This window comes from Chaetura pelagica, unplaced genomic scaffold (assembly GCF_000747805.2).
Source record: "Chaetura pelagica isolate M959 unplaced genomic scaffold, ChaPel_1.0 scaffold165, whole genome shotgun sequence".
Classification (NCBI taxonomy): Eukaryota; Metazoa; Chordata; class Aves; order Apodiformes; family Apodidae; genus Chaetura; species Chaetura pelagica.
In genome coordinates, this window is record NW_009953302.1 from 286048 (window position 1) to 305172 (window position 19125).

General features: G+C 39.4%; 1 protein-coding gene across 1 annotated transcript in view; it reads left to right on the forward strand.

The window, feature by feature from the left end:
* SIM1 (single-minded family bHLH transcription factor 1) overlaps positions 1-16979 on the forward strand; it is a 51726-nt gene extending 34747 nt beyond the window's left edge. Inside the window, exons 9-11 of the mRNA XM_009998052.1 lie at positions 5573-5738; positions 13171-13576; positions 16249-16979. Coding sequence (XP_009996354.1) covers positions 5573-5738; positions 13171-13576; positions 16249-16979 — 1303 coding nt within the window. The remainder of the gene's footprint in view (positions 1-5572; positions 5739-13170; positions 13577-16248) is intronic.
* Positions 16980-19125: the final 2146 nt, after the last annotated feature.

The window sequence follows — 19125 nt, forward strand, 5'->3', positions numbered from 1 at the left end:
TGAACCTCCCCTGGTGCAACTTGACCCCATTTCCTCTTGTCCTATTGCTAGTTGCTAGAGATAAGAGGCCAACACCCATCTCACTACAACCTCCTTTCAGGCACTTGTAGAGAGCAATGAGGTCTCCCCTCAGCCTCCTTTTCTCTGGGCTGAACAGCTCCAGCTCCCTCAGCCTCTCCTCATAAGATCTTTTCTCCAGACCCCTAATCAGCCTAGTTGTCCTTCTCTGCACCCTTTCCAGCACCTCAATGTCCTTGATCATTGATCACTTCGTACTGTTCAGACCATCAGTTGAGAGATACCTGAGAAGAAGAGTAAGATCTATTTCCAGTTCCATATTGATATTCCATTGCTGCTGGAGAGAATGAAATGCATTTCTAATCTAATGCCATAACTCTACATATGAAAATTGAATTTCTGTGAATCTTCTTTAAGGAGTCTACATTTAGAGCCTTTTGATGCAACAAAATACACTGTAAATACCTGTCCTTTTGTTGGTTATCTGTGTTTTCTCAGTCACTGCAGGTCCAGCTTATTCTTCTCTTCTGGCATGTTGTGGCATTCATGTAAAAAGGTGTTTTTCTTTAAAACTTTTGCAGAATTTTTTCATGGGCTGATAATTGTTTTCTTCTTTTTTTTTGGAGGTTTACTTTTTATTTTGAAGATTATGCTACTTATGACCGTACATGTATAAGATCTCTCTGCTTGAGCCTGGCTGTCTTTCTCAAGTTCTTTTGGTTGACTCTGGATATTTATTCTTCACTAATGGATGTCACTATTTTACTTCTTCCTTTGGATACATCCTGTTCAGCTGCTTTTGCAATTTGAAAGTATTTTTCAGCACTAAAGATCTCTTCTGTTCCATAGCTGACACTGTCTTTAAGCAAGGAATCTTAATATCTTCAAAATTATTTGTGTCCTGAGCTCTCTAATATTAATGGCTATTCTCCCTGTAGTTTTACAATTTTGTTTTAAAATATTCCCAAACTTCACCTTATTACTCAAAGGGATACAACTACAAAAAAACCCCTGGCTGTCTGTACAGTTTTAGTTTGCCTTGGGCCTTACTCCGGCCACTGGGCTTCTGTCACTAATTCCAGACTTCCCATATTATTTCTAACAATGTTGATGGAGCCTTTCCTCATTTTTTATTTTTTTTTCCCCTTCAGCAAGGCCATATATGAGAACTAATTTTCCTGTTTTTGTTGTGAGCTCTATCCACGTTCTTAGTCACCACATTTGTGCACTTTCTTGTTTACCAAGAATTCAGGTCCTGTGGTGCTCTGATATTCCCTCACTGTTCTTTTTTGGGGATCTATCTGTTAATAAGCTTTTACCTCACCCTTCAACCTTCATTAGACAGAATCCTGCCACCACGTTTCATTTTGGCAATACCAGGATGCAGAAAGTGTCTTACAAAGCCAAGTTGTGAGAACTCTTCACATAAGTGTTGCAGATCCAGAGGACATCTAAGTCGTGTGTAGGTTGGTTTCCTCCTCCAAATGCTTTTCTACTTTAGTCTTTATCTTCCCCATTGATGTAACTTTCTGTGGAAACATCACTTTAGTAAAGAGTGCTCTGTACTCTACTTTCAGATGCTTTCTTGCAGAGAAATGCAGTTGGTACAGCCATCAATGCTTGATTTTTTTTTTATATGCTAGCTCTAGCACATCAGTAAGAGCTTTCAAAACTGGGCTCAAACTTTATAATGGCCATTGGAAGAGGAAGAGACATGGTACAGGGTGGAAATGCTTCTGGGAATTAGATCTGAGAAGAGAATGGGAAGCAGCATATTCAAGCAAGAGGATTTTACACTTTGTCTTGTGATTTCTTTTTGCTTACAGTGAAGCATGATAATCCAGTCTGTAGGTATCTGATACATTGACTGCACTGGCCAGGTTCTTGTACTGAGGGAGGGAGAAGACAGGGAAAAAAATACTCTTTTGGAAGCATATGCATCCACATTTTTTTGAGGATTCAAAGAGGACCCAGAATTTCCACCCAACTGTGGAAAGAATGGCTGTTTCCCATCATGAAAAGGTGGAGCTCCTCAATGTGTTTCCCTTTGCAAAGAAGCTTCACTTTGGTCTTGTCTGGATTCAGTTTGATCCATCTGTTCTTCATTTAAGAGCTAATTTCCTGTAGTTATTCTGATGTTTTATAGTGATGATAGTTGCATCAGAAAATGAGATAAATAGTAGATTGTCAGCAACATACTGTTAGCAATTGAACACATGCCATATCACTCTCTCTCTCAGCAGTCTCATGTAGCTAGATGTAGATTGTATGGATCCCTGTGGGATCCTGAAGGTGGGGACCTTGAAGGAAGAAGCTCATACCCACCATTTCTTTGGAATAACATGTAGAACACAAGATGCAGCACTTCTGTGTTTCTGGGACTCTGTAAAAGAGGATTCAGGTATCTGAGAACAGGAATCTAGAGATTACAGTTCCATGGCTGGTGAAAGTTTTACGAATTCCTCCAGGAAGTTGTGAGAATTTCCATCTGTAGTTTGTGTATCACTAGGAACCTTAGTTCCTCTAGACCTTTGCCTTACACTGCATATGGCTATACTAAAATATTTCAGTTTCTTGGTGGAATATCTTCTCCATCTCACATTGAGACCACAAGATTCTTTCTCCATTTTAATTTATTTATTTATTTATTTATTTATTTATTTATTTATTTATTTATTTTTATAACACCCCCTAAACCTTCTGGTATTTCTCTTGGCCTCTTACTATTTTTGTTCTGGTTCCCTCTTGGCTCTTCTGAAGGGTAGCTGTGCTAGGGTAGTGTTGAGATAGTATTGAATCATGCCTCAGTGATGCAAAAAAGGCCAGGAGTTGCACCTGCAAGGGGAGTGCAAATGTGTTCTTTTTCTGTGGAGAAACTTTTACTTCAGCTTCAAGAAGCTGAGACACTTTTCTTCTTATCTTTTTTTTAGTGGTGTTACAAGCAGTTGGCTGCAAATACCAGCTTGTCGTATTTATTCTAATGTGTGGTTTTTATTCTAATGTGTGGTTTTTATTCTAATATGTGGTCTGGGAGGGTGACCCCTCACCATAATGATATGAAGAACTTAGTAAAACACATGCAAGATTTTGGGCAGTCAGATTGGCCTGATTTTTTAATTTGTATTTTTATTTTTTGGATTCCTGTGACTTAGAAGCATTGTGCACTGTTGTCTCCATGATCTGAATGCTTGGCCCTTGCACAGATCATGACTGTAGGCAAGTAGTATTGGAGTGACAGTTTGTGGTCTGAATACCGGGGTGGTGTTTCATGCAATTTTTATAAACTCTTCCACTGACATGAGAAAGCAGCAGAACATTACAGGGCAACCTACTCCAGAGGTGGGGAGATAATGGCAGGAGTGCAGAGCTAAGGGTTCTCCAGCAAAAAGGAAGGCAAAATGTCTGGTAGGTTCAAAACCAAAACAGAACCTCCTCTTATCCCTGAGGCTGTGAACAACTTATGTACCTAATTTTGATTAATTTTAATTTCTGGAGACAACACTCTGCATCTGACACTGAGGCCACAGGACCCTTCCTTTTCTTATAATCAGATTATATGTATCAGGATAAGACTGATAGTTTTTCCAGGACTATTGATTCTAACTCATGCTACTTTAGTAGTTAAATATGGAGATTTATTGACATCCCTTGTTTCTGATGTTTTGTGTAATATAAAGACAATTTGGTAGGACTCAGTTATGGAGGCAAATGTCAAGTCAAAGGGTCTGCATGGAAATTCTAAGGGTAACCATGGGGAAGATTAATAGTTTAAAAATATGTGGGTGAGCCTTACCTATCAAATAGGCTAGAGCAAATCCTTCTATTCAGATGCTTTCACTGCAGGCAGGATATTTTAAATGCAAATATTATAGCAGAGGACTACCTCAATGAAAGCTGAAACTTGAAGAAATTACCTCATTAAGAAGCAATTTTGCATAACAAAACATTAATTATACTTGCCCAATCTCTGTCTGCTATGGATTGAAACAGTGTACCCACCACAGTTCTACTGTCTGCTGTTCCACTGATTTGTTTTCATGTACTGTATATACATGGATACATAAACACTGTCTGCATTGCCAAAAAGATAAGCCTCTTGTCATGTGCAAAAAAATCTTGGTGTTGAACTGGCATGAATTAATTTGTCTGTTCTACAGGTTTATCTGTGGCTATTCAAAGATTCCTCCTATTTAATTTATTTCAGTAATTTATTAAGTTTGTTCTTCTGCTTCTGACTTATATCTGAAAGCATTTCAGTGCACTAAGCTGTGCTATTTTTCAGGTTTTGGTGCAGTTCCTTTCTAAAAATTGTTAGTGTCATGGTTAAATCAATATATGTGTGGTTATAGAGCAAGATATTGTTGCTAAGGCTGGGTGAACAATTTATTACTGATGTAATTCATTAAGGATGAGTCTTTAGGTTTAGATGGAGTATGGGGTAATGTGCAAATGGGTGTGTTGCCTTCTTGATTGCATAAGAGAAACATTATTCTCCCCTTGCTCTCCTTCTCTAATGATTAACACAAACGAAGAGAAAAGCCATGAATCCTTCCTCTTTTCCTCCAGGTAGGTAGGTCAGGAAGAAACCCTTGTTTCACTCTCTTTTAATAAATCATTGTCAGAATAGGTTCCGTATGACTACATGAAAGCTGGAGAGCTCATTTCTTACTCCCCCGGGTACCAGCAGACATGCAGATGTGTGCAGAGGGGTGCAGTCCAATGCATATGCCCTCATTATGCTTAGTAAGATGCTGTGAATAACACCAGTTTTCCTTACTTTTATGTATTCATCAGGAAGTTTGAAGACACCAACAATGAACTTCACAAACTGCCATTGTATCTACCTGCCCATAGAAAATCTCTAGTATTTTGTAACTGGAGGACAGACCATTCAAATAACAGGATTTGTATTTATTTAGTTCTTTGCCCTGACTAGTAAACCCTTTCAGTATAAAAAACTTCAAACAGATTAATAAACACTCATAAGAGTCATAAAAGGAGAAAAATTCACAAATTTGCACCAATTACCTGAAACCTTGTAAACAGTAAAAAATATAACGCAAAAGATGAAGGGTTTTCCATAAAAAAAAAATAATAAATTGTTCAATTAATTTAGTCTTCTATGTAGGCTGTTATGTGTAACCCCCACACGCCTGAACACACAAACATACACACATGTGGTAAGTTTGTAGCTGAACAGTTAAAAGAGTTTTGAGGAAAGTGAATCCTAATTACTGCTTAGCTATGTGACCAATGCAGAACTGGAATATAAATCTCAGAAATTTCCATCCCATTGTTTTTTATTACTGAAGAAAGTAGATCAGGATGATAACAGTTGGATGCAAAAAGCAATCATATATTCAGTATAAAAATAGCACTATTGTTTAGTAAGCTCTACTACTTAAATTTATTAGGGGGATATACTGGCTTGCCCTGGATGGTTTTATTCTTTTCCTTAAAAATATCTTTCATTTCCACCCCCCACTAAGAAGGAAGGAATGTTTCCCATTAAGATATGAAGTGAGTTTGTTTTTCACTTTTGCCTTTTATTTAGGGATACAGAATATAAAGGACTGCAGCTCTCCCTGGATCAGGTCACTGCTACCAAGCCGGCTTTCTCATACGCAAATTCAGCTCCGACCATAACGGATAATAGAAAGGGAAGCAAATCTCGCCTCTCGAGCACAAAGTCAAAATCAAGGACATCACCATACCCACAGGTAGTTGTCTTTGAAAAGCAAAATGAAACCTTTTTTTAATATCTTGATTTTGACTGCTATTTTACCCAAGCGATTAGAATGAGCCAAAGAACGTGTTACTGGAAGAGAATAAAGGGCGTCAGGCTGTAAGGCCTTGAGACAGGAGTATGTTTCTTGAAACTGTTTCTAAAAAGCTGGAAACATTTATGTTTCAGCATGCATAATAAATCATCATCAGCAACAACACCAGTGCAGGGCTCAGAGTTAATGAGGAGCGGACAGAAGGACAAGTGAAAAGGTTGGTTCTGAAATACTTGGTTTGAGAGGACTGTGAGTTTTGCCATGTGAGAAAGTTTGCTTTTTCTTACTGTTCTTGAATCATTCTAACGTATCTAGAAAGCTGCCTGATGTTTGACAGAAGTTTAATCCTGAAATCTTATTCAGGAGGAGTGAGTTTTGGGGAGGGAAAGCAACAAGCTGACTTGCTGAGCTGGAACAAGAAGCTTTTCCATGTACAAAGCTCTGAAAGGGAGAAAGAGCCAGGAGGTGGCCATTGGCATCAGTAGGCTTCAATTTTCCAGATTTGGTTTCAGGCCTAAAGTGTAAGGAACATGTCCTTGCTTGGAGAATAGATCAGATTTGGTCTCTGAACTGGAGGTTTCCTAAGACATTTACACAATTGATTTCTGCAGACAATGCCACAGCACTTGCATGTAACATGGCCAGCCTTTAGCTCAAAGGAATCTGTCAAAATAACCACTGTGTTTACTAAATAATGATGCAAGTTTCAGTGCCCTTATGCTGCCACACTGGATATAAATGTATGCATTCATGATGTAACACTGAAGAGCTATTTAAAGAGGCCAGGTCAATATTTAACTGCTAATGACCTTGATGACTGCAGTTTCTTTGCAAGCATAATGTTTTCTAAACTGACCTCAAAGAGGGCACAGTGTGACACCAAGTGTCTACACCACTTCCTTGTTTTCTTTCAAAAATACCAAAGTGTAAGAATGTCAGTTCAATGACATCTGCTTTTGGGCTTTTGGCACAGGGAATATTTATCTGAGTGCCTAGCTATGAATTCAGATTCTTGATTTCAGGAATCTAATTTTGCCAGAGATTTTTATGGCTTTTATTGTTTAATCATTTGTTAATACATTTCTGTGGCTTGTTAAAGAAGAGGCTTTCTCTTGAATGCACTACACCAAAAAAATCTAATAAAATTGCTCTAAAGAATCAAGAAATATACCTACAATTAATTCTAAATTACATTTTTAAGATTACTATCTCTGATTTATGAAATTATCCTTTGTCTCCCCCTACACAGTCCTTTCAAAAGTTCTTATTTGCTAGCAGGACAATCCCAGCTGAAGACCTATTAGCCTTCCACATCAATTTACTTTCTGAAATTGTGACTTTCATCAGTACCTCCTTATTCTCTCTGCCACCAGAAAAGAATCCTGAACTAGCAGTGCTGCACTGAGACTGTTGGTTTATCAGGGATTGTTGTCCTGAAGGCTCAAGATGTTTAGTCTCCAGTGTCATTTTGCATCCTCATGCCCAGCTGCCTGGTAGTAAAGTCACAAATTTGGCCAGAGAAGAGAAGCAGCCGTGCTAGTTGCCAGTATCTTGAAAAATGGTCATACTGTTCATTGTAGCACATCACCACAAGCAACTCTGGCAGCTTGGCTTTGCATCTCTCTCATCCTTCTCCACCACTGAATCAACTGTTGAAAGACTAAGAAAAGCTGTTGTGAAGAACATGCAGCAGGTGGTATGGCCTGTGTCCCTCAGTCTCCAGCCCAAGCAATTTGCCAGTCAGTTGTGGAGAATTATAGTGTGACTCAAAAGCCATGGATGAAAAGTGAGGACATGGGGTTTGGCTTTCAGAGGAGCCTGGGTTTTGGTGGAGGAAGGAAAGGGGAAGTTCAAATTTACTTATTAGTAAAATAACAACAGTTGGCAAAGTATTTCTTAAAAGTTAAGGGCATCTAGGAGATTTTAAATGTGCAAATTTTCCCTTTTTTTCTCTCTCTCTTTATTTTTTTTTTCCCCTTTACCATTTACTTTTCTTTGAAAGAGCAAAAGGAAATCATCTGCTTTTTGGCTGACAACTGAGAATCCTCTCCCTTGCCAGCTGTGTGCCCCTAGGATACCTATATCAGATGTGAGCTGTGTGAAGACCATGTTAATAGATTTCAGCTATTTACTAGGAGGGCAAAAGGTGGATGTTTTAGTCGCCTAAGACAGTGTTAATGTTGTTTTTTTTTTCCTCAAATCTTATGCAGAAGCAGACATAGTGTAGTATGGAGCTTGTACTTCAAAGTAAAACCTGAGTTCATTACATTGTAGGCATTGGTTAGCATCTGGTTAACACTGACTTCAGCACAGTGGGCTAGTGAGTTCTGTCAAACCAGCCCCAGGCAAGAGGGGGAAGTAGAGAGGACAACAACCCAAAACTCATGACACAGCTGTAGGATATACCATAAACTTTGAACAGTGCTCTTTTAGTCCTGTCCTATCAGAGAGGTGGAGAGATGAAAGTGGAGACAAACAGGAGAGAAGATGGCTTGATAGAGATTTTCAGAAAAAATGAAATTCTGAGTTGGTTAAAAGATGCCTGTAGTCTTCCCTTGTCATCATCATAATTGTGAGGGGTTCCCAGAATCCAGCCCTGGACCTCATTTATTCTGTGTTCCCAAAAGCTACCCCTGGACCTCATTTATTCTGTACAAAGGAAATAGCAACAAAATTGGAAAAACATTTTAATTGTGATCATCTGAACAACTGCTTTGGAGTTTTAGCTCCCATTAATGATGATTGTTTAAAGAAAGTATTTTAAATTGTCTGTTGTCTACCTCTAATGGAAATGTTTTAAGATCAGATCTGGATAAAGGTTTATTGTTTCATATCTCATTTTAGTTCTTGAATAAGGGCTATATATATGTATGTGTGAGTGCATGTGTGCACTTGTGTGTGTGTGTATATATGTAAAAAACAAACACGCATACAAGCAAGGATGTCCTAAGAGCTGTTGGATGGAGGCTTTGGTGTGTGTTACAACATGCCTGAATTTTTGGAAGTAAGAACCATCTCTAGTGGATGTGTCTTCATACACCTGATTTTGGAAGTAAATTGATTTTATAGCATCTTTAAACAAATAATCTGGCTTAATTCTGCAATCCACCTCTGTTTGGACATACCACTCAGTGGGATAAAGATAACAGAATCAGGCTGAATTCTAGTAGAAATTTTTTTTCCAGTTGTTTTTTTTTCCAGTTCTTCCTGTTGTTGAAATCTTTGGCAACTTACAGTGTATTCAAAAGCAAAGCAAACCCCTCTTTTTATAGTAAACATAACTCCTGAGCTGGTGAAGAGTCACCAGCAGTGAGGGTTATTTTAATGGACATGCTGTATTACTTTAATCTAAGCCTTTCACCATCTGTTCTGCCTATAACAGTGAATGCAAAAAGAACATATTTTACATTTCAGGATTACATTAGTAAAAAGTAAGATAAAAGTGATTTAAAAGCCTGCATATGTTCTTAGTACAATGCAGCCTGCATCTGTGATGTTTTTTTTTCTCATGGTTAAGACAAATCAAGAGGAAAGCTGCTAATGCTGATGTAGTGAAAGTTTTGCATGGAAAAGAGGACTCTGAGAGGCTTCCACTATATAGTTAATGTTTATAATGATAAAAACCTGAGTAGGCTGCCAGAAAATTATATATCTATGACATCTATTGTTTGAACATCTGCCATGGTGTGTGGAACAGGCTGATGTTGCTGTGGATGACAGGATGAACACTCAGGCCATTGAGACACCTGCAGGAATGGAAGGTCAGGCAAAGGAAACCACCCGAGATATATAAAATTGTATTCTGGGTTAATAATTTTCCATTAGCTCTCATAGAGTAAGCTTTTCTTAGACATTGAAATGATATTTTCCTATTCCCTTGCCCCTTCAGCTCTCCTGAAGGTTTTCTCAGAGTGAAAAATAGCATCAGTGGTGGCCTGACACCCTTTCCATGTCAATGCTAATCCCTCTGATGTGCTCTCACTGCCATGGTGCACTGGATTAGCAGGCTGAAGACATTTCTAGTATCTGGAGGTGGAAACTCAGTTTCCAGGAACCAGGTGAAGGAAGATCATTTAACTCATGTATTGCTGTTGTTTATGCTTATACCTGAAGGGATTTCAGATGTTGCCTGTCTGAAATTCTTTATCATGTTTAACTTGTATCTGCTGGTTAAAATTTATCAAAAGACAAAAATAATAATTTTTGTCTGATAGGACTCAGAAGGCAAATATTAGCAGAAAGGAAAAGATTTCTGGTAAGGCAGGAATGGGATTAGGAACAAAAAGCAATTTACTAATTTTAATTGGCCATAATATTAATTAAATCTGATTCCGTTTTCTATGCCCTTTCATCATTTGACATATGGGAGCCTAATTCTGACTTGAGAGATAATGTTTCCACTCCCACTTCAGTAAAGCAGGATCTTTGATCATCCTTTCATTTCTCCCCCTGTCAACATGTCACACACGCCTGTATTTGGGGTCTCCACCTGTCAACATCAGATTCCCAGAAGGGGCAGTGGTAGGACTGCAGCAGGAGAGGCAGCCTGGGGATGCCAAATAGAGATGTGATCAGCTTTAAGGAGAATTAGGCATATTTTTGGGGTCTGTCTTCTTGTGTTGTACCTTAAGAATAAGCAGTCATAGCAAGGCCTGGTAGACAATGTGGGCCACAAGCAGTTCAATTCACAAGCAATTTAATTCTGTCCATGGCCCAGCAGCTGCCATGGAGCAGATCTCAAAGAATTATAATTTGCATCAAGTACAAAGAGTATGCATGAAGTATTGTTGGTCTTGACTACATGGTTATGTGACATTATGGGCTGCATTTCTGATATACTGAACATGTACCACTTGAAATTCTTTCCCTTTCTCTAAGACAACTGCACAAAGGCCTGTGCAATTGAATCCTTTGTGCTTAGGTTCAAGATGAAAAAACAAACAGACAAACAAAAAAACCAAAAACAACCGAGCAAATTTTCAGCTAAATGGAGAAATTCCCTCCAAGAGAAGATATGTTGGGCCCTGAGATATCTATAGAAACAGAGAACTAATAGAAGAACATCTATGAGGACTAATTGAAATTAAAATTTTTCAGTTTGAAAGCATCTCTGGCATTTATTATAATAATAAATGATAAAGTCCCCCAAATTTCATTATAATATAATTAAAAATAAATTTCCTTGTCCTCGTCATGAAATAAACAGTATAAGTTTTAGTTTAATTTTTAATAAAAAGGAAGAGTTTATTTTTTATATTTATTTTTATGCCTACCTTATATTTCATTTCATGTTTTTAATTAAAAGAATCTATTTTATAAAAATCAAGCACAAAAAGAGAGCTAAAAATAATTGTAAAATTATGAACAGGTAAAAAGTAGGGTTTTTTTGTGAATTTCTTTTAAAGTAAAATTTAACTGTTAAAATCCTGTTAATAATTTCTGATTTTTCATTGGAAACTTATTTTTATCTATAGATATTTGCCCAGAAGTTTGCAAGAGTTCAGTTCGTATTTGTGAAGATATCTATGTGACTAAACAGTATGAAGACATGAGATCTGAAAGGATAAGGGAAGAATTAGCTGTTCCAGTTGGTCACATAGCATTGTGATGGCTGAATAAAGTTCCTAGATAATGTATGCTGAGTTACTGGCATTTAAAATAACTCTTTTGTGGTGCCATGACCCACCCTTCCTTCTTTCCTGTTTCCTTCCCTCTTTTCTCTTTCCTTTCCCTTTCCCTTTTCCTTTCCTTTTTCCCTGCCCTTCCCCTTTCCCTTGTCCCCATTTCCCTTTTCCCCTTCTTTTTTCCCCCTTCTTTCTCCTTTTCTTTCCCTTTCTCCTTTTCTTTCTCCTTTCCCCTTCTTTCCCCTTTTCTTTCCCTCTTCTTTCCCCTTTTCTTTCCCTCTTCTTTCCCATTCTTCTTTCCCCTTCTTTTCCCTTTCCCCTTCTTTTCCCTTTCCCCTTTTCCCTTTCCCTATTGTGTTAGCAAACAGCATTCACAAATACAAACTGGAATACTGAAAAAATACCCAATTAAATGCCCAAACCATAGTCGTTCCACTACTGACGTTGCACAGATGGTTTAAGTTTCTGAAAGTCAAACATCTGGTCAGTACTTTCGATTGGTAAGTGCATAAAACCTTGATCTTGGCTGTTAATGAGGAGTTTCATGGCAACTCAATCTGGTGAAAAGGAAGGTAAGCTTATGTTTTCAGGAGGGAGCCCTAATGCCTATTAAAAGAAAAAACAAAGTAGGCATCTGGAAGGTGAGTGATGGAATGGGAGATTTCAAAGGTTTCATGTTGTTGTACATTGATTTGTGGCATGAGTGTGCAGTACTGAAGAGGTGAGCATGCACAGCTTTGGCCTCATCCCAATCCATAATCATGGGTGAAATTGATTTAAGGATGTTCCACGAAGTCTGACAGTTCTAATAAATAAAAAGATTTAAAAATGAGAAAGCTAAAGCCTAGGAGGTTTAATAAGTATTCTTTTTTTATTTGTTTTCTTTCCCCAAAAAAGTATCTAAAAGTTTGAAACGTTCATTATGATGATCTAGAAATCTGTGACATTGAACTTAACCCTTACTTCTCTGTAAATAAATACCCATGGTTTTATTCTGTCTGCTTTTCCAACTGCCTGTTTGTTGCTTCTTCTCTGTTGGGAGGGCCCTGTTTCAGCAAGGGTGCCAAAAGCTCACTCTGCCTGCTTTGGCTGGCACTCAGTTCTTCTGGAAAATAGGTCTTGGATTTTCCTTGGTCCCACATTGCAACAGAGTTGTGCTTTTTTTAGCTTCCTACCCATTTGCCACTTCAGAACTTTACAGTGGTGTTGGTAGTCCTAGGATCTACAGGAGGCTTCCTTTTCACTACTCATACAAGGAAAGAAATTCCAAAATACTACTCCAGGGAAGACAAATAATTCAACAACAACAACAAATATGAGGAAAAGAGAGGGAACTCTTAGAAAAAATACTTAAAATGCCTTCAGTTTCAATTTGGCATGTGAGAATGCTTCAGGAGGAATGTTATTTCATCCCTTGTGAAAGCGTTTCGCTGGGGATTGTTGGAGCACCATTACTGAGCACCAGCACTGGCTTTTGAAGGAATAAAAAATGAAATATTGAGTTGCAACATTGATGTTGCTCAGCCTGATACTACACATCAGACTTTCATCAGGTCTGTCCTGTCATCTGTGAGCTCATGACAAAATGCTGTACAGGAAAGGCCTTGCAGTCCAATCAGGAGGTGCAGACGGGTGGGCACGCTCACAAAAAAACACCCCATCACATACATACTCTGTCTTTTCAGTGCAGTTACTTGCACTTATTAACCACATGTAGTAATTTCCCAACTTCTTCTCCTGTTTTGCAGTATTCTGGGTTTCACACTGAGAGATCTGAGTCTGACCACGAGAGCCAGTGGGGTGGGAGCCCCCTGACTGATACTGCTTCACCCCAGCTACTGGAGCCCACGGACAGACCCAGCTCCCAGCACCATGATGTCTCCTGTGCCTACAGACAGTACTCAGACCGCAGTGCTCTCTGCTATGGTTTTACACTTGACCACTCCAGGCTGACAGATGACAGACATTTCCATACTCAGGCCTGTGAAGGAGGCAGATGTGAAGCTGGTCGGTATTTCCTTGGCACACCGCAGCCGGGAAGGGAGAACTGGTGGGGTTCTCGTTCAGCATTGCCCCTGACTAAGTCATCTCCTGAGAGCAGAGAAGCCTATGAGAACAGTATGCCCCACATAACTTCAGTGCACAGGATTCACGGTAAGAGATGACAAAGATTTGCAGAAGTGGCATCATCTCAGATAAAGCAACGTGACATAAACCTCAGAGATCGTGTCTGTGGAGATGAGGAATATTTGCTGTTCAGTTTGGGCTTGACAGTCTGGCTTATATACAGCAAAACAGAATTTGTTGTATATTTTTTAGTCTGTGAAATTCAGGTGGGAATATCTGACTATTGAGATAGACCTTATAGTGGCCCTCCAGTACCTGAAGGAACCTTACAGGAAAGCTGGGGAGGACTGCTTACAAGAGCTTGTAGTGAGAGGACAAGGGGTAATGAAACAAAACTGGATAGAGGGGGGATTTAGGTTAGATATTAGGAGGAAATTCTTTAGTGTGAAGGTGGTGAGACTCTGGCCCAGGTTGCCCAGGGAAGCTCTGCAAGTGTTCAAGGGCAGATTGGATGGGGCTCTGAGCAACCTGGTCTAGTGGGAGGGGCTCCTGCCCATGCAGGGTGGGACTAGATGATCATTAAGGTCCCCTCCAACTCAAACCATTCTATGATTCCATGATGATATGATTCTATTATCTTAAGTATCTTAAAAATATGAACAAATTTATACTACCTTGATGCAAATTTATTTATTTGACTTAATATCCAACTACTTTGGATTTAGCACAAAATTAGTTAGAACCACCTGTTCTGTACTTCTGTCACACTTGTGTTTCTCTAGCTTTTTCTTCTCCAAAAAAGGGTTTAGCAGGATATAATAATTTTGCTGGCCAGTTCTATGCGTGATACAAATGCAAATGTGTTAAATATTTATTGCATGTTAACCAATGCAAATGGATAATTTTAAAAATTTATTTTAGTTTGTTTCCTGGTTTTGCTATAATTTCAGGTGCTGCAGTTATTTTCATTACCATGTCAAGTCTTACATGTTTCAGTCTGCAGCTAACTTTGGGGGTAAGACTTGACATGTTCTCAGTTGAGGAGAGGAAATCTCAGCTTCCCTTGCAAATGTGCCATTTCCATTTAGATTTAGGCTGTTTCAAACCTTGACCTTTCACAATTGAAACTTAATGCTATGTGAACATTGCTGCCTGAGCAGTTTCTCCAGGCAGAAAACACTTACTTTCTTGTCTGTTCTTTTAATGCATCTTCTGGTATTCCTGGCTCATTGTCACCTTACAGTGATGGCAATTAGCCAACGAAGCATGGCAGGGCCTGGATATTGTGCATGAGCCCATGTATTCCTGGTCACCTTCAGGAGATCTGGGACACTGTTGGTATGATCTGTGCAGCAAGACAAACTGAGCACGTGGTTTAGAGCTGTGGCTGAGCAGCTCTCCAGCAAGTTGTGCTGAGCCTGACATACCCTGTGCTCTGTCAGATGGTGCTCCCTTCTGCCTCTAGGCCCTGACATTTTGGGCCTGGACCTTAAGAGGTTGTGAAGGATAAAATTATGCTCATGAGATACTCTGTGGTGCAGTACTTTCATGTATGAGGGCAGGATATGTTTATTATAAAAATCCATCACTGATTTTGTCATGAGCTCTGCAACAGAGAGGTAGTGACCTGACACTCAAACAGAGCTGTGTGCCTGGACCTAACACAAAGCAAGGGGAACTACTCACACTAGTCTGAAAATGAGTTTCCTTTGAGAAGTCCTGTCAACCAATCCAAAGGGTCTCATCCCCAAGAAGACTCTATGTGCTCAGGCAAAGGCATAATCAAGTAATTTGTGCAAGTCCAACCCATGCCTTCCTGCTGGCACTTATCTCAGCAAACCCTTTGTCAAGCTCTTTAATGTAGTGTGGCCTTAGTCAGCGGTTCACTTACTTCCTAGTGAGGATGGACAGGTCTGATTCTGTCCTTTCATCTACATGCAAGCTGAACACCTTCTCTGGCATGTCTATGGGCCTTATTTTTTAAAAAGAGGTAACAATAGTTATGTTTTCCCATTCTGAAAGTTCAATACAGGAAATATTTGTCCATTGGGATAAGGTATGATACCACATTTTCCCAGTAACCCTGTCTAACAGCTACAGGTTCTGATGCTTTTAAAGAAGAAGAAGTTGCTTTGTTCTTTCTGTTTATTTATTGTGTAACCTGCATAAAGTCACCTCGGGGCCACAAACTATTCCACAATGCTTTCTTTCTCTATGCTTTTGTTCCTGGAAGGAGCTAAGAAGACATGCTGGAGTCACGTACACTTGTAGTTCCTTGAGATTTGTGTTTTCACCAAGATACTAAGTCAGCCTTTGTTGATGCAAAGAGGTAGTGAGGGGTCAGAGGTCTGGGTATAAGTGTCAAGGGCACTTTGGTGTGCCCTAGTGTACCCTGCCTGGCCTCTAGATCCTCCAGAAAGCACAGAATTCTTTTAGAGTTGGTGCTATATCTGCTGGGCCTATGCAGATGCTTGGTTACCCTAGAGTGTCTCAGATGGCACTTGGTGTCTGTGTTGAGGTGCTTAGATCTCTTCTTCGTGTATTTCCAGCTGTGTTACTTGTTCCATGTGCAGACACTGGAAACTGGAGGTTGTGACTGAAAAGCAAGAGGTCTACCATGGTCATTTTGGGTGACTTTGTTATGTGTCACTTGCCTCTGTCTTGGTTTTCTGTCTGTAAAATAGAGTTCAGTGTACTTGTTCTTGAAGATTGCTGGTCTCCTCTAACCTCAATGCTTGTCCCCTTTCTCTCTTTCCTAGGGAGAGGACACTGGGATGAGGACAGTGTTGTTAGCTCACCTGATCCTGGCTCTGCCAGTGAATCAGGCGACAGATACCGCCCTGAGCAATACCAGAGCAGCCCACACGAACCCAGCAAAATTGAAACTCTAATACGAGCCACCCAGCAAATGATTAAAGAGGAAGAAAACAGACTGCAGCTGCGGAAGACCACCCCTGATCCACTGGTGGCCATTAATGGCACAGGGAAGAAACACTCTCTCTGTTTTGCAAACTACCCCCAGCAGCAGCTGGCAGGGGACGTCTGCCGGGTCCCGACGGTTGCCAACACTCCTCCTTGTGAACACATCCAGCAACGAGATGGGAAGATGATGAGCCCCCATGAGAATGACTATGACAACAGCCCCACAACACTGTCTAGGATAAGCAGCCCCAATTCTGACCGGATATCAAAATCTAGCTTGGTACTAGCTAAAGACTACCTGCATTCTGACATGTCCCCCCATCAAACCCCAGGGGACCACCCAGCAGCCTCTCCAAATTACTACAGCTCCCATAGGCAGTACTTTGATAAGCATGCTTATACATTAACTGGATATGCTCTGGAGCACCTATATGACACTGAAACCATTAGAAACTATTCACTAGGTTGTAATGGATCACACTTTGATGTGACTTCTCACTTAAGGATGCAGCAAGATCCAGCACAAGGACACAAGGGGACATCTGTCATAATAACCAATGGAAGCTGACACTTTTTTTTTCTTTTTCCTAAAAAATTTTGTGCTTTATAAAATAACCTTTGAGACCTAATCGGAAGATATCCTATGTTTTCATGCCCTTGTCATTACCAGCATTTGATATACCACAGTGCACTAGAAAGAGTAACCTAGGGTTTGGGGGGACAAGTTAGTTAACATACATTACTTTAAAAAAAGTTCAAATGCACTGTCATGCAGGGTTAGAGTGAGTGGAGCTAAACTCAAAGTAGATGCCGTGCAAGGTGAGAAGGATGGAAAAGGTCTAGGCAGGGACTGCTTGGGGCAGGCTAGCAGAGGAATTTGTGCACATGGTGCAAGAGGTGGTGGTTTGAAATGCTGCCAAGGGCAGACCCTCTGAACTGCATGTGCCCCACAGGCCCCAGCCAACAAAACTTCTCTGCAGTCTTTTTACACAGAAAGTTGGAATGTGTTCCTTCGAAACACACATCAAAAAGTGTACTTCTGGTGATCTGTTTGTTCCCTGATGGCAAAGTCTGTTATGCTTCTCCATGGTATAAAGCACCCAAAAAAGATCCCTTATAAAATAAAAAAGGGAGAAAGAAGAGAGAACTCCTCAGAACTGTAATTTCCTTGTGTACTCACATGCATAGCTATTTACATATGCTTGATTTGAAACAAGTCAAATGAGCAGTATCCTTATGATTAGTAAGATCAAGTATTTACTTCTACTGAATTTAAAAGAAAGAGGACCTTTCTCAGTCTAGTTTTGAGAAATACATAGGGCTTGGTTGTCTTGGTGTAGAGGTGAGAGATTGTCCTCATAGTTTTGAAAGGTCTCACTAGCTGGATAGTGGAGTGAAATGGAAGAAAATTATCAGGAGAAACAAGGAGAGCAGGCTCGAATGAGGAGTGGTCCAAGAAAAACACATGTAACCTTCTGGCTATGTATGCCATTCAGTAATAATTATAAAATCAGGAAAAGTGGTTCTAAGTGGCTGAATAATTAAGAATTAATTTGAAACACAGAAGGAATTCTATAAAATCATAGAAATGTTGCTGTAAAATACAAACACAATTGTGTAAGTGTAAAAACACGAGAGGAAAAAATAGACAAAAACTGTATGGTGGTTTGTCCTATTTCTGATAAAGTTTTGGAATAAATTGAGAAAATATAGAAAATTGTAACTACTCTGACATACAATGAAGTTATAGGTATGACTTTGAAAAAGGGATATGTGTTCCTTTCTTGCTTGCAGCATAACATTTAGTGAATATCAGAACATATTAGGGTTATCAAAATCAGTCACATGTACATAAAAATACTGAGGGACATCAGGGTTACAAGAAATTCAATTGTATTAAGAATGCTGATTTTATCAGGGCCTGTCCTAGAGTTATAGAAGACATCAAAAGAAGCAGAGACATTTTTGCAATTTTCAATAATCTCATGAACAAAGAGACACTAATTGATTGGAGAAGAGTAAATTAAAAACATATGCTAGAAAAAGTAAAATAGGGCATTTGTAGGCACAACTGCTAGACCTGTCCTTCTATGTATGGCATTTATATGAAATCTCAAAGCTGACTGCAATGGGAGCAGGACCACCACTCCCTATCATACCAATGTGGAAGTGAGGGGGTTTGAGATTATTACTAAAAAGAGATTAGCACTAAGTCTAGCTTCATTTGTAACATTAAGGAGCTTGACATATGGGACTGAGTCATCAATGAGGCTAAATATAAACCAGCATGCAATAGGTGGGTTAAAAATATCTATTTTCCAATAAAACTAATCAGAAGCAAAAGCTAAATAATAACATTACAAGCCACGTAAGTAGAGATGTACTTGAAAGCAGAGGAAATTACCTCTCTGAACTTGGAATATTGTGTATAGTCCTGATCACTCCAAGGCAGATTGTGAATCTTGAATTGAGTAGTACCTTACTCCATAAGCAATCTCTGTTGACTGCAGTGTGATCACTCCTGGTGAAATGTACATTGAACACAAGGAAGAGCAACACAGTCTGGTCTTTATTATCTAAAGCTCATAATAGAAAAGGTGGAGCAGAGCTCAGCAAAAGATAAAGAGACTGAAAGATCTAATAAAAACTTTAAATAAACTGGGTCTGTCATCTTTGTAAAGGAAAGAGTAAGGGGGAATGTCACTGGTGTGCAC